At 36.2% G+C, this 16,945-nt stretch overlaps 1 protein-coding gene across 1 annotated transcript in view; it reads right to left on the bottom strand.

Annotated features, from left to right (window-relative positions):
- LOC115453008 (serine/threonine-protein kinase SMG1) overlaps nucleotides 1-16,945 on the bottom strand; it is a 142,913-nt gene that overhangs the window by 11,289 nt on the left and 114,679 nt on the right. The window contains exon 2 of the mRNA XM_037438994.1: nucleotides 1,634-1,854. Within this exon, the coding sequence (XP_037294891.1) occupies nucleotides 1,634-1,854 (221 nt within the window). The remainder of the gene's footprint in view (nucleotides 1-1,633; nucleotides 1,855-16,945) is intronic.

Consider the following 16,945-nt stretch of genomic DNA (forward strand, 5'->3'; position numbering starts at 1 on the left):
CATTAGATAAAAACGTTGAATCTTTAACGGCAATAGTAAAACAAAACGTGTGCACAGATAGACGTGATTTGTGACTGCGTGGGAAGGACGATATAATAAAGCTAAGAGATTGTTCTGCGGCTACTACTCCCTCGTGAACTGTGGTTTAATGTCGAAGAAACAAATATTTTATGAAGTCGATATTATTTTAAATGATTCGTGGTGCGATAATTAATTGGAAAATTAATACTGCGGCGGCTGACGACATCTGGTTAATAGCACGGCTGTTATACTCAATATTAATATGTTATAAATTATTTATTTGATGTGAATATCTTTAGGGAAAACAAAAACACTTTTGTAATATATTACATTAATAACAGAATAGGCTAAATCACGGACTCTATCTCATGAGTTTTCGTTTAGAGTAATTAACATGAATTAATTTCAAAAGAACGTATCATTATTTTACTATGAAAATAATTAATCCACACATAAATATTTGCAATGCCTCCCAATAAGCTGTGCCGTTTGTGTAATGGCAAATTATAATAAAATATAGCAAAACTTTTAAGCGAGGGCGAGTCATAAGCCTTAATGTTAGTAAAGGGTTTGCGGAATATTCCAGAATCTTCTCAACAAATAGACATAACAATTGACCTCCATATTCACATATTCTGCTAAAACTGTTATGCATATTTAGTGGTATTAATGAGGTCGTAAGGACGTCGCGACGCGCGTCATGAGCCCGGTGCGCCATACGTTAGCGGGATAAGTGTTAAACTATATCGCTTTTGTGGTTTTTGTTCATTGGAGAATATTTGTAAAACAATATTGTTTGTTTTTAAGCTGTCAGTATCCAGAATATACTGGCCTAGTGTTAGACTTCTGCAAAAATATTATACTACCTATTTAAAAAATTGTTTGTTGATTTTGCTAGAGATTAGAAATTAATTTAATTTGGATTTTCATCTGTAAATAACTTATGCAACTTATTCTACCCGTATATAAGTCATTCTTATTATTGTAACTTTTTTATAAATCAATTGGATTACACAACATCAACACAATATACATATTATGCTTTAGATGTTAAAATGCAACATAATACATTACGTCACGTGTCTGAAAAATATCTTGGAATTTGTATGAGAACACTACCTAGAGTATCAATGTTATACCTGACACGTAAAAGGCTATGACGGGAATGTGATATTACATAAAATAAAAGCTTATAAAAATAACACTGCTTTCGCACAGGTTAATGTCCTTGAGGTATAACGTATTAAGGTTAAAATGCAGTGACAGCTATCACGTATGTACGAGAAAGCTAAGGCACATGATTAATAATATGTTTTAGCAAGATAACTTCCGCCTTTCATGTACCCATTTCTTGGAAAAACCTCTGCATCCATTTATATTGCTCATAGTTTAAGACGAAAAAATGCATGCTAATTTGCAGACAGGCCTAAATTTAGAACACTAACGACAAGCCAAACAAGGCAACGCTTACGATTTCTCGCGCCTACTTCATGAGACTGTACCAAAATGTGGACATGGCTGACGTACGATGTCAATCTTTGTAGGTTTACGATACCGGGTACATCAAGTCTACGAACAAGAGTTCAATGTCAATTTATTGTCAAACACTCACGTGACCGCCTCTAGGCTGTGTTTCAACTCTTGTGCACGCACGGCCATCATGGCGAGCGCGGCGCGGACGTCGCGCTGCGTGCGCCTGCGCTTGCCTCCACCACCGCCGCCGCCCCACTCCACCAGCGGGTCGTATACGAACGCCTCCAGCAGGGTAAGCAGCGTCTCGCGCCCGCGACGCATCGTGCGCAACACGTGCTCACACGCCAGGCGGAATATGCCCTGCGGATCAAACAAATACAATTACATATTGATGTTAAAAAATTAAAGACAAAAATCGAGACAATTTAATTTTTGCTGCAAAAGTATAACAATGTAATGTGGTGGCAAATTGTTCAAGACTTATGATAATTTATATTATACTAGGTGTTAATGATGTGGATCTAGCCGTAGTGGGTACAAAAGCCGTTGGAAATTCAACATATGACTTATAATTTTAATATGAACTCAGAAATAAGGACTATATTGTGTTTAATGTTGTGTGGTATTTGAATTCCTTAACATTCCACCAGTAGAGAAGGAGTTTTGATTAAGTTTCCCCGGACTTGTTTTCTAAGTTTAAACAACTTTAAACTTATACATATTTATGTGTTTACGCGCGTGTAGTGCAGTTCGTCTCGCGCAGTTTAAGAATAACAATTTGTTGGCAACAAGTGCGCGGCAAACTCCAGGTAAAATAGCTTGTACACATTCGGTCATATGATATAGGGCGCGTTAAATTATAATCTAATGATAATTTAGCTTTTACTCGCTGGTTCGACCGCTTAAATCATCATGGAATAAAAATTGCGAACGAATCTAGCACTTTTTGGAAAAAAAAGTGCATAGCATTCCACCATTGAATTATATATTTCTAAGCAAAAAAATTATGTCGATCCTTCGCTTAGTTCATACGCGAAATAAAGAAAACCAAATACACTTCCCTTTTTAAAATAGTAGTTGTGATATAGTATAATATGGCGGTGCCTTATAACTGGTTCGAATTTTATTTCGAAGATAACGTAGGGTTTAAAATCAGGTATTTTGTAAAATATCTTTATAGTTCTCGTAAAGTTATGACGGCAATTTCAAGATAAGCCATTATTCACAGAAATCTGACACTTTTAGTGTTATTCTTAGTGTTCTAGGTCAAACGATAACGAAAACTAAATTATGTTTTTATTTAAATGGCGATAGTTTTAAATTCGACTCGGGTTTTAGAGAATTGAATACGCAAACTAGTTAATTTATTTATTGCATCTAAATTTCACGTAAAACAAAATTTATTTCGGGATTCGAATAACCCCTGCCCTTTCGTAACCCCGGTACCTTTCCTTCCCATTAAGACTGATAGCGCATTCATGACACTTCTGAAATTATTTCTTCTATGTTTGGTTATGGGTGTTGGAGATCACATAATTTTAGATGATTGTGAAAAACACTTTTCTTATGATAGTAGTTGTAAACGAGTTAGTGGGACACCTTAAGGTAAGAGATCACAGCCACAAATTATCATCCACAATGTCAAAAAAATTGACGACGTCCGCCTTAAAAACACGGCTCAATACGGACACTTCCCAAAAAGTCCGATATTGTAGCCAACCAGCAACTAACCGGAGTGAACGCAGTTGTGTCGCGCGAGATGAAGATGAATGGCACCATTATACAGTCTACTGTTTGTCGTAAAATGTTAATGTTTTGTTTATTTCACTTACCCTTGCAGCGTCCTGGCTTTGTCGAACGGACCGGTAGTACTTTATAGGGAATTGAGTTCTGTATTCATTTAAAATGATCACACTTCGTGCCATAGTGGCCCAGGTAAGTTAATCGAGCTCTGGAACCAGCCTGTGTATACCCGGTTTCAAAAAGGCCGGCATATTTGTATGGACTGGTGAAGGATAACTATTTCTTGTCAGCCAACACGCCATGTGGGACCCTACTTCATTTTGCCGAACGCGAAGAAAAAAAAAACTTCTTATAATAACATTGTCGTGCTTGTGTGTTTCCAAATTGTTGGAACTTGAGTTCTTTTATACCGTATATAGATATAATTCCTTATATAATTCGCCATAAAATAATTTAGGTAAATTACTTCAGCAATGTATAATATGAAAAAGATAAATCGATTACCTATTGAAGCCATCGAGTTTTCTTTCAAAGGATAAGCTGTTCGACCCTGACCTCGACCCCGCTCGGTAATGTAATCAAGTCACGTACAACAGTTAAACTATATCTGCTGTTAAAATAACATTAGGAAACAGCGTTGGACGGTTTAACATACTCAGCACGCGGGGCAGAAATGCTTATGCGTTAAATGTTTAGCAATATTTTTAAGTTGATATTGTTTGCGGCTTTGCCTGGTGTATATATATAAAAAGGTGTACTTTTTCGGAATAAAACTAGTGTATATATGATCGCCTAGGATTGGTCTATAGTTTTACTAAATCGCATTCAAATTCCTATGGCATTTTCTGCGTTAAGATCTAATATACATTCAAACAGCTTTTAAAATTTTCACAATAACACTAGTCAGTAAGATATGGAAGGGCGTACTTATCACGTCTTTTACAAAAACTAGTAAAAAAATAAATTCTTAATCAAACCCATCGCCTAAGACGAGCGCCATTGACATGCCGCGGTTCAGGAGAGTGTAGTGCGCGTACGACACCGGAGAGTTATTAGAGTGTTACTTCGCGCACGTGCTAGCGTGTTTGCTCTGCTAGCACGCTAATACACATGCATGAAAGGTTGCATGACAATCGGTATGTTTGTTTGGCCTGTTTATTGTCCCCTCTATCCTGCCTGAATAGGGTCATGTGCATGTTTGAGTTTTTTTTTATTTATGACAAGTCGAGAAATATAGTGATAATCTGGCCAAGTTACACATAAAGTGGCACGTTGTAAATAAAAAAATAATCCTTTTTGTGTGCCATTATTCATATGCAATAAAAATATGTCAAAACATTTCATGTTTTTTTTTTTAATTTCTTAATATATTACTTATCCATCGAGCTAATGCACCGACCTCAGAAAACATAACTTTTAATACAAAATGTAATCTAAAAATGAGAATTTTAAAATACATACAAGTTCAAAAAAACATCTCGATAAAGATTTATAACGAAAACATAAGGGCTCTGAATACCGGAACAACTTGTAAGTACAGAATCACAAACTTGTGTTGAAGTTAGGCGCAGATTACATAATGAATGTGTACGCAGCGGGTGTTGTAATAACCACGCTTATCATTATTTAGTGAGAGCTTTATAATATGCACCGTATGGCTTTTACAACAATGTACTGTTTAATTTACAAAAGTAATGAGAAAGGCTAAGCATGAATATTTAATCACAACCATATCGTATCCAATATCGGATTGTAGAGTATGTTGAATATCAAATCAAATCGTTGTTAAATTCATCGTAATCTATGAATTAAAATATATCATAGCTTTAGACATAACATTATATGACATAAAAATAATATCTATAACATTTTATTGACTTTCATTGTATGACCTACTTATTTACAACTTTTTTTACAACATATTCCTTTGTAATTATGTCTGAATAATCGTTTGATTAGTGATAAACCCAACAATACAACTTCTACAGTCCAAAACAACTCGCACTAAAAAAGTAATGTGGGCTCCAGTAGGACACCGCATTACACAGCGGACATTAGCAGAACTGGATGAACAAACAGAACGAATTACTTCTTACGATATTGTCTCGCTGGTATTGAAAAATTCCAGTACGTTTGCTGCGAACGTACAGTCCTCGTGTACATACAACCGCTACTAGTGTGAACTGGTTAGCTCGCATATAACGGGCCTTGATCAAAGGGAGAAGTTTGTTAAATAAATTATAACTCAAAAAACACATTCTACCTCATCCGCCGTTCAGAAATAAAGGCAAGAAATGATGAAAAACTAAACAGATAAGGTTTCGCAAACCTGTAGTAGTGGTTGAAACAACACGACATGTAATAGCATAGCTGAACATATTGCGAGTTCTTTGCGCCGGCAGATTAACGGAGGCTTTACTGCGAGGAGCCAATGGGCAGTCGGCAACGATGTGGGGATGGGCGGAGTGTCCCGTTCCCGGACTCCCGCTGGTTTGCACACAAACACTCAATTTTAATTCATTAAAAGATAGATAGCTGCTATTTTAACTGAATGCTTACACTGACAAGGATCCCTCACGATACTAATTTTTGATACATGAATGATATTTCCTTTTAATTTTCGTCCATCAATATTATTTACTAACATTCATTTGTTTTAAGCTTATTCATTGTATTAATCCACGGCGTCATAATTTTGCTATATTAAGTGAAAATATAAATATGTCAAGTCCTCGATATCATTAAATGAATGCCGTTGTTAAATAATAATCGATATAATTCGCTGTTGCTACACTACGCCTGAATGAATGCTATAATGAACGCCATTGGACTTCAGTATGGCCGGTATTATTTAACTTTGAGTCACCGCTCACCACTCGCGACGTACAGTAGAAGTGAACTCGCGGTAGTGTTGCAGCGTGACATGCATAGTTGATGCGAGCGTGTCGGCAGCGCTCCGAGCCACATGAATACGAAAATATCGTATACAGAACTCGCTCCCGACAGTTACAACTGTATTACTATTAATACTTACACTACAGTTCAGACACCGCAGGCTCTGGCCAGTTCCTTTTATAAACATTAGTTTTAGAATTGCATTGTATTCCTTTGAGCCCGCTTCCCCACACCTTATAGGAAATAGGTAAGGATTATTCCGTCAAAACACATTACATTGGAGTTTTCAGTACCTAGGACGGTATCTCGTTCGGTTTGAGTGCTCAATATATCATAAACAATATCTACAACAGTATTATTACGCAAAACCGATGATTCCAACACAAATATAATGTTCAATGTAATGAGATAACAAGACAAACTTATTATATCATACAGATACATGCTCCGACTAACTTTACCTATTTATTCGTCTAAACTGTTTGGTAACGTATTTATTTGAATTTGACTTGACATGCTTTCTAATACGGTCGACATCCAGTCAACAACAGTCTCGTACTATTGGGATCAGCTACTGATAAATCTATATATTGTCTTGATTTTTGTTTATTATCGAATTGGTGAAGTTCTTTGAATATCCATTAACAACGACATGTTACATACATTATTGAATAACAATGACAAATAATTGAGCGACTACTTTTATGAGTAATACATAAATTGCCTTATATCTACAAGATTTTGGTACGCTTAGCCGAAAATTCTCAAGAGTTCTAGTGGGAACATTTGCGGAGTAAAATGAGGCCTATATGTTAATGCAGGACTGTCTTGACTTGATAAGTAGTAAAATTAAAAAAACATAGAATCATCCAATAGGAACGAAGCGCATTACATCGTTGTGAAGGTCACAAAATGGATTTCTTTTAAATCTATTTCCATTGTGGTGTGCAGCGCCGACTCACAGCACTCATGGTTTGGCCTTGAACTGCGCCGCGCTACTTCAGCCTGAAAAGGCTGTAAGCGCTGCGACCCGCCGCGTGACCTTCCGAGCATGCTGCCAGCTAATTATTACTTCTTACAAGTTTTATGCTTGAATCGTATTTTATAAACTTTAATACATAGCTTAAATTCTAGTTTAAATCTAAGAAACTATTTTCTAAATTTATATGCTACAAAAGCATATGTCGGCGAACTCTATAGTTATTACTTAAGACCAATGTACCAATTTACCCGATATCATAAATAAAAAAAATATATTTGAAAGTTATCTTTCAATTGGATAAGAATTTATGCTGCTCATGTTAAATGATTACATTTTCGATGTTAACGTGATTAAAATATATTTTGAAATATGTATATATTGAAGGCAACAGTATAATGTCATCCACATAATATTGCCCAGAGATGGCCACCAACCAGCTTTACTCAGATTAATTAACATTATACTATTCGCCAAATTAAATAATGAAAAACAAGATCAATAAGCTCCATGTGATGCACCGCATCAACACGAAGCTACGAGTACAAATGGGTAGAAACAAACGGGCCTAACGTTGTTTCAGTGAGTTCTCGTTCAATACGTACACGTCACTACAATTCGTATCAAATACAGTTCCCGCAAGTTTATTGTATAACTCGACGTCACACACACTAGCGCGCTCAACTTTACGCTACAACTAATGTGAGTTTATCAACAAAGCCTTCACGTAACAACGGGAATTAGGAGCGCGAACGTTCGCGAACACTGTAAGACTTGGTTTTATAGTTGAATACTGATCAACTAGCTCGTATTCGTTGTACGGTAAAACGGTTATAATAAATTGAGTAAAATGCAGGTCAACGAGCGACATTCTATTGGACCCCACTTCACTTATCATCAGGTGCAGTGGAATCATTTTATCGTGCCCGTTTCAATATAAAAAAAAATCAAAACAACAAATTTCTTAATGAGATGAAAGCTATAATAAAATTGGCACACCATTAATCATTTAATTTGTATCATGTACAATTATTTTATAAAGTCGGTTAGTAAGAACTTTTCTCTCTCGCGGTGCCGTGACGGTGTGAGATGTGTCCATCACTAGAGCCAGTACTGAGTGGCCGGTTTATATGATTATGAAGGGCTAATTACCACTCAAAGGGCTCACTCTCGTTCGCGCATGTAATATTCAGAAGTACAAAGCCGCGGGGTCACTGGCATTCCACATAAGAAATTCATCCGAGTGTAACGTAAGTTTAATTATCTGAGTGTACTAGTGATGTAACGAATGTCATTTTTTGAACATTCGCGAATGCGAATGCGAATATCTGCTACCGACATTCGCGAATGCGAATGCGAATGTTTAGTTTTTGTTCAAATTTGGCGCCAATTTTCTATGATGATTATCTAAATTTTATTATTATCTAAAATGATAATTATCTAAACATTAAAAAGTTATGTAAAGACTGATAAAAAAATTATAGAAGAATTTGTTTTTGTTTCTTTCAATTGCTTTTAATTTCTTAGTTGCTATTATTACGAGTTCTAATGAGAATTACATTTTTAAGCTTTATTAAAGTAAACGAAATAATTTTGTTTATTTTTAAAGTTTAATATTCCTCTACTCAAGTTTAATTACTAACTTAAAAACATGGTAAAAATAGTTAATTAATTGGTATGTTTTAAGAAAGAGAGGTATTTTTCTTTGAGAGTCTATAATTTTTTGTTTGTTTGTTTTATATATTTATAGTTTATTGTAGAAGAATATTGTTTTAGTTTAGATTTTGATTTTGTTAACCTACTATTACACAGTACACACACACACAGTATTACGAATATTATCTCGGAAGGGGTATGCAGAGGCGCAACCAGGGCACCCACTTTTCGCCAAGTGTGTTCCGTCTAATAGTGTGACAGGGGCGAGCCTATCGCCATGTCGGGCACAAATTTCACACTCCGGGCTGATACTGAGCAGAAAAATCCAAATATCACTGCCCGATCCGGGATTCGAACCCAGGACCTTAGAGCGCTGCCGTACCGCACATGCAGTACAACTATGCCACCGAGGCAGTTTACTATTATCTTCAAATATTTTTTTTTCTGATTTTGACATTCGCAAAACATTCCCAGAAATTTTGCGAATGCGAATGCGAATATTCGTTACATCACTAGAGTGTACACTGTTCGAGGCGTAAGTAACTTGAGCATTTGCTGCAACGTGGCAGTGTTTAGAGGTTTATTTACTTCAAAAGACTTGTCTGCTTAATTACTTTACGGGATAATTATCTAATCCATTCTGCGTTATTTACAAATCGCAACTTATTTTATGTTAAAATTTATACTATGTGAACACAACACCTATCACAAAACTATTGTCTAGTATAAAAAGACTGACAATTATTTCAAGTCGACTTTTTCATTTTAAAAACATATTTTAGTCAAACTGTGGGTATCTTCGAAACTATCACTGACCTTTACGAAACGAATAGAAACTATAACTACCTAGTCTTGCCATAAATATTGTAATAAAGAAAAAAGAAAATTGTTAACTGCAAATAACATTTATTACTTTTACAGTGTGTCAGTTTAATACATAAATATAAAACAATTAAAAATATAAAAAGCTTATTCGAAGTGGTCTCCATTGGCTGCAATACAGTCCTTTAAACGATGAGGCCAGTTATCAATAGAAGCACGCACTCTTTCCATGGGAAAATTCTTCACTGCCAATCGTATAGATTGTTTTAGGGACTCCAAATTATCATGGCGTTTAGAGCAAGCTGTACTCTCTAAAACTGACCACAAATCATAATCCAGCGGATTAAGATCGGGACTAGACGACGGCCAGTCTTCAGCTCTGATGAAGTCCGAAACGTTCGATTCCAACCAAGACTGCGTGGACCGAGCTTTATGACCCGGCGCCGAGTCTTGCTGGAAGGACTATACTTGGTTATTGAACATGGTGATGTTAAGGGGCTTAACTACCTTCTCAAGAATGGTATCTTGATACACTTGTGCCGATGTTTTGATACCTTTTTCACAAAAATATGGCTCAGTCACTCCTTCATAGCTAACACCCCACCAAACCATCACTGAAGTCGGATAATGTCCACGTTGCACTCTGTCGACTAATTGGGAAGCTTCCTTAGAGCTTTGAGCATAAATACGGTCATTTTGTTTGTTAAAATGTTGCTCAATTGTAAAAATTTTCTCATCCGTAAACAAAATTTTTCTGTGACCTCCCTTTGCGTACCGCTTCAGTAGTTGTTTCGATTTTACCACCCTATTCTTCTTTAAATTATCAGTTAAGAAATGGCCAGTGCGTCTCTTATAGGCTGCAAGTCCTAAGTCATCTTTTAAAATACGCGACATGGTTCTAGGTGCTATCTTCATTTCCCGAGATAAAATCTTTTGCTTTCGGACAGGATTTCTTCGAATTCTTTCCCTTACTGCTTTGACCACCTTTTTCGTACGAACACTACGTGGACGGCCAGATCTTTTTCTGTCACAAACAGAGGAGGTCTCATTGTACCTATTAATAGCCCGGTACACAAACATTTTACTAATACCAAGTGTATGGAGAGTTTTAAAAATTGCATTTGGCTCCATACCTACTTTGTGTAATGCTATCACAGCGATTCGGTTCTCTTTATCACCCCACACCATTTTAATATCGCAAAATATTTTACAATGTATTGGCGCCAAAATGAGAAAACACAATGAACAATCGTATAAAAATGACAGATTCGAAATTCAAATGTAATATTTTTTTATAATTAAGTGTAACAGTATTTATGGCCAGACTAAGTATATATACCATTTCACATCATCGCCATAATGATTTCTATTTGTTCTCCACAAAAAACATACATTGATACTTTCCGACGGCCGGAGGAGTGGAAGAATGGTCATGTTAATAGGCAAAACTGCTAGTCAACCGGCTTCGACAGTCGATCGTCGGTATATCTCTCCACCTAAAGAATAACTCGAGAACTGTGCCAGTTGGTAATGAGGTCCAAAGCCCGAAGAGTAGGGGGAGGAGAGCGAGGAAGGGAGTCCGTCCCGCGCCGTTTTTGAATTTAAGTTTCGCGCGGAAAGTTTTAATGAACTGCCGCCGCTAGGAGACGCGCCGCGAACCAGGCAAGCTACTCGAGCACTCGCCGCGAAAGCTTCGGAATTCCAGAGATCCATTCATATTACTTGTGGTTTTCAATTGTTCACTACAATTGTTTTCTAAACATAGTTTGCTGTGAATTCGTTTTATTATTTGGTAATATCTATTTTGAATTTGAAGGAACTACAATAACAAACAGATTTTTTTATTTCGAAACCTCAGAAAATCCGCTTAGTTTGTTCTTTAATAGGATTACAGTCATAATCGCGTGACTTTTGCTTGCTTTAATCCATAGATAATTAAAACACGAAATACAGAGTGGCTCTCTATCATCCACTGTAATTGCGAATGTGGCTGAGTAGTAACCAGCGATAGTTGCGATTGCCTTCGAACTCAGTTACAAGTTACCATTAATATTCGCTTGTAAACTGTATCACATGTCCGTCGATAGGTAAACGTGTTAGTCAAGGCCGGATATGGCTAATGCTAGGCGTAAGTGCCATCAGTTTAACACAACTGCTTCAAATCATTTTAAATTATTTCTAAAAAAAAATATTCGTATAATTTTTTACATGTTTAAGTTACGAATTAAAATTTCATGCATTACCATTTTCATTACTTTGAAACAACCTAAAATAGTTGATTAAATGTCGCGAAGTCACCGCAGGTTCGCGCTGTCTTGTGCTTCATCAAAATCACGGCACCATACGATATCCTAACGTTTACTATTTTACTTATCTAATGTTTTCTCTAATTCCTTCTATATTTTTCCTTCTAAGTTTAATTTTCAACTGTTAATAATACAATTGTCCACGAAACGCGCCTCAGCGTGGACAGTAACATTATCCAGAAGGAGCCGACTGCCGAGCAATCCATAAACCGCGTGTAATTCTCTCAGAGCATATATAGCTGTTCGTCGCTCACTTCGTGCGAGATTAACACAATATATCAACTGTAAAACATTTTATAACAATTCTGGAAAATCACATCTTTCCAGGAAAGAGGAAACTTTAAACAATACAGCATTAACTCACGAGTACCCGCTTGAAATTCATCTCACGTGGTATCTACGTGTTTTATTTCAAACACGAAAACACATTTCTCTTTGACTCCGCACGTTATAAGAGCTAACAAAGATTTCTAAAATGTATACGTTCAGAGGTGACTTGTGCGCTACTCAGTGCAATCAGGACACGAGTACTTATCGTATACTTAATGCTAAACGTGTGTGGATTTACTGTAAATTTGCTTTATAATAATCCAATAATATCGGGATATTTTAAAAAGTTTTATAATACGTTCTCTGGACTTTTCAAACTGGTACAAATCAATCATCGATGAACATAAAGCTCTTCCGATAGCGCCACATTCAGTGCAAGTGCACTTAAATTTTAGTCTATATCGAATATATTACTTTATTAGTGTAGTAGCTATATATTTATTTTATCTGGGAAATTAACAAAGCTCAAATTCGATTCCAGGTTACATTATCTATAATGTAATACGACCAGCTCTATTATAATACTGGTCATGTCCCTCGTCTACTACTGATATGGTTTAGGCCTTAGTCCACCACGCTGGCCTAGACTTTATAGACTTTCATACCTTTGAAATTCTTTCATAGAATTCTTAGATATGTCGGTACTGACCACGTACGCCTTCAGCATTAAAGCCAGCGAAAATTAATAATAAACGGACAATAAATTTGTGTGATTATTTCGAATGTAGAAGCGTAGTAAGTACAGTAGTCATGAAAACAAAACGAACACTGCAGAACAACGGCCCCGGGAGGGCTGGAGAACGCTGAAATAATAATGAGGCGGCCTCAAGTTGACTAAGGGCGAGTGGAGACGCGGTAGAGGGGCAGAGGGGATACCGTACAGCAGGACTAAATGAGACCCGATGCAAAATTCATATTATCAGAGGGAATATATCTTTGTGTAATTAATGACTTGTTTCTATATAATAAGGGTCTGATGGATTCATTATTGCGTTTGTATAAGAATTTACATTGAGAATAGAAAAACTATGAAACAGTTTGAATAAAAACATTGTTCATAAGAAATAAAAGACTAGTGTCCATACATAGTCTGCCGTGATAAACTGCTTGAACGGAAGAACTCAGTTATTTCAGCACGATTACAATTATTCTAAAAACTATTCCAATAAGCTACTAATAACACATACATTCTCGTTTTATCCTAAAGAGGTAGGCAGAGGCGCAACTAGTGCACCCACTTTGTGTCTCGTGGGTTATATGTCATATCGTGGCATAAGAGGCCAGATTATGGCCATGTCGAACTCAAATTCTAGACTCCGGACTGATACAGAGAAGAAAAACTCAATATCACTGGGCCCGAGATACGCTACAGAGATAATCTTATATAAATATAGATATAATATAAGGTGTAAACGTCGCAGTAGTTTAACTTGAATTTTACTACTAATAAACTGACTCGATCAGATTTGGACTGGCGCCAGTAGTACGACCATGAGAAATCCCATATTCCTCATCTTTCTCCAAATTCTCTTAATGTTTGGCAACGCAATTCATATGGTATGATATCTTTGTCATTGCAGTTTATAACCGCTGTTGATCATTCACCTTCAGTGACCCATTCAGTTATTGCATGGCCTTTAGAAAAAAATAGAGACTCGCAATGAATATATAGGGTGGGCAGTGATGCGTGATTTGCAATTTTGTCAGGGTCGTGCGACAGTTCTCACGCGTGAATATAACTCTTATTACATCTAGTCATGAATGTGATAGAGGAAATATATCAAATCATATCCCATGATAGCGTTTGCTCGTGGCTCCATCCACATTAACGCCTATACCCGGACAAAAAATACCTTAATGATCGTTTCCAATAATCGATTCCAATTTTAATCTTCTAGTGATCTTAAGAATACATCAATCAAAGTAAGTCGTTTGTAAGCGTGTGAATACAAGCTTTGCTCTGATAGGTTCAATTTCGCGATGGGGATCATTTATTGAAAATGTCGGTTTAGTATGTGGGTTAATGTAGTTGTAGTTAGTTGTAGTAGTTGTAGTTCCTATTAGTAAGAACTGTTACAAATTCTCATTATTCTTCACGTAATTTTTGAGTTTGTATGATACAAACGAATAAAAAAAATCTTTTCATAATTTTAGTTCAGATTAAAGTGAATGATAAAACAGAAATAAAAGAACGGTAAATTAATATTAGAAAATGGTAGTATAAAGACTTGTCAACCTAAAAAAAGATGTGATATTTTTTTAGAAAATAAATTTTAAAATCGTTTATTTTCTTTCTACAAAAAATGAGTTAAAATTGACACAAGCGGGATCATTGGCCCAACCTAAGGCTCACATTTAAAGAAGTGGAGTTATATATATTTTTGTGTCAACTGTCAATTTAGAATTGAAATGTCAATGTGACAGTCACGGCGTAGAGATATCAACGACACACGCAGTCAAAATTCAGACACCGAGCCTTGTTACTTGCCACTGGGGAGGCTCTAATTTGCTGAAATATAGTAAAAATAAAATGGTGAGGCGACGTCGCGGCGTGCGTGCTCTTGTAAAAAATTCTTTTTTTATTTTCGAAGTGGAGAGAATTCGGTGAGATGCGTAGGAACAGCGGCGGTTGGCTGATTCTATTGAACGTGACATGTCGCAGTAATTTAAAATGTCCCATGTGCCGTCTGTTTGTGACTAGAAATAAATGTAATTCACATACATATTTTTATCATGCGTCTATTTTCACATTCAGAATAACTCTGAAGCATACACTACTTACCGCAATGAGAATATGTTTAAATTTATCTCGTAATAATAATTTATTTTGAGGTAGTCGACTTTGACACAAAAATATAGTTCGGTTTTGTTGTGTAAACTGTAATAAACTCTGTATGACCTATTTAATTGGAAGTTTTTAATTAATGATACATTTATAATCAATAATAATTATCAACATAATATAAGACTAATGACTAACATTCGAACTCTAAAATGAAGTTCGTAGCTACTTCGTAGGCGCTCGCTACAAGCCCGTAGGCATCGGGAGGGTCTACGGCGTAGTTGGAATTGAGTTATGTTCTGTGTCGGTGGCTTCAGAATACAGAGCGATTGTTCCAAGAACTTCTGAGAAGTTGTTACACTTTATGAGTAGGCGCACACGGTAGACTACAACGGTAATAAATACGACTTTTAGTCGACAATTTATTATATCTATTCCATTTAATTTATTGTAATATATTTGTCATTACATCCTAAACTCGGTGTAGTATAAGCTGTTGCACTACTCTACTATACTCTAAACTTTCCATAAAAGCAAAATTAGCATTTCATATTTAGGGTGCATATTGTTATGTTCTTAAATTTAAAAATTATCCCCAAAATACTGTAATGGCAAAAAAAAAATGATTCAATGTCACGTGTCGGTAGAAAAAGGATAGTATAACAATTATTTCGCAAGAACAAAGATTAAAATGATATGGAACACGGACAACGTAAAAAGTCAATAGTCACTAAACAATGAGTGTGCGGGAGCCCTAAATGAAAAACTCGTGTGAAAGTTGCATTTTGCATTTAGCGAAATTTTCATTTCAAAGCAGGCAAGACGACAGAATTTCCGCACGACACAAATTTATACACTAACTTTCCTTAATTTGTTCTGGACCTGTTGTTTTAATATTGTAGCAGTGTTTCTGATTTTGTTATACCGGATCAGCCAACAAGGTAATGGATAAATTATAAATGACTAGTTCTAGCTCGATGGTCCGCCCATGTTGAATAATTTTTCTGGGATAAAAATGTGATTATGTTCTTACCGCGATCTCAAACAAATTACATGCAAAATTTTATCAAAATTGGTTGGGTGGTTAACCCGTGAAAGCGTAAAAGACAAGGCTAATTTCGTATTAATAAGTATTGACAAATGATTATTATAACTCCTTAACATCCAAAATGCGAAACTAATAGTAAGCGCTTTCCTGCGTTTTAAAGAAAGAAATGAAGGGAGCTTCAAGCTGTCCCGTTTAGGCTCGTCAATTCATGGCTTTCCGAAAAACTCCCTGAATTTTACAGCACGAAACATTGATGAAAATTGATGAGGCTTTATGAGGTACGGACTATCCCGTTCGAGCCAGCCCACATAGTCTGTAGGCGATACATGCATGGCATCAGCACAAACACCCACATACGAAAACAAATCATATTTAATTTCGTACAAAAAACCTTTTATACATGTGTCACATTAGCTGTGAACATGTCATTCAAAGCGAGCCCAGAAATGTGATTAAAAATACCTACGATTAACTTTCTAGTCCAAGTAAAATCTACTAGGGGTTCATTCCTGGTGCACTAAGGGAGATGTCTAAGAGCCTATGGTGACTTTATTGCTAAATAATATATTTTTGTATTCTAAATTTGATATCTTAATCGTTTTTCAGATAGTGACCCAGTGACCATTTTTCGCGTTACTTTGCATTTTTTATTAGACACATAGAAAAATCTATTTCACTCCATAGATTCAACCTCACGAACACGCCAAAATAACCCGTCACCCAGTGACGTCACGAACAGAGCTCAAAATCCATTCTCGAGATATCCATCTAGGTGAGGGAAACCCTTTGTGTGGCCACAAAGGCGCACACTCTACCGGCGCCGGGCGGTCCACAGCATCTGATACCATCAACCAATCCACCTTCAGCGCTTCAGAAAGATTTTATTAAAA

The sequence above is a fragment of the Manduca sexta genome, chromosome 15, assembly GCF_014839805.1.
Source record: "Manduca sexta isolate Smith_Timp_Sample1 chromosome 15, JHU_Msex_v1.0, whole genome shotgun sequence".
NCBI classification, from domain to species: Eukaryota; Metazoa; Arthropoda; class Insecta; order Lepidoptera; family Sphingidae; genus Manduca; species Manduca sexta.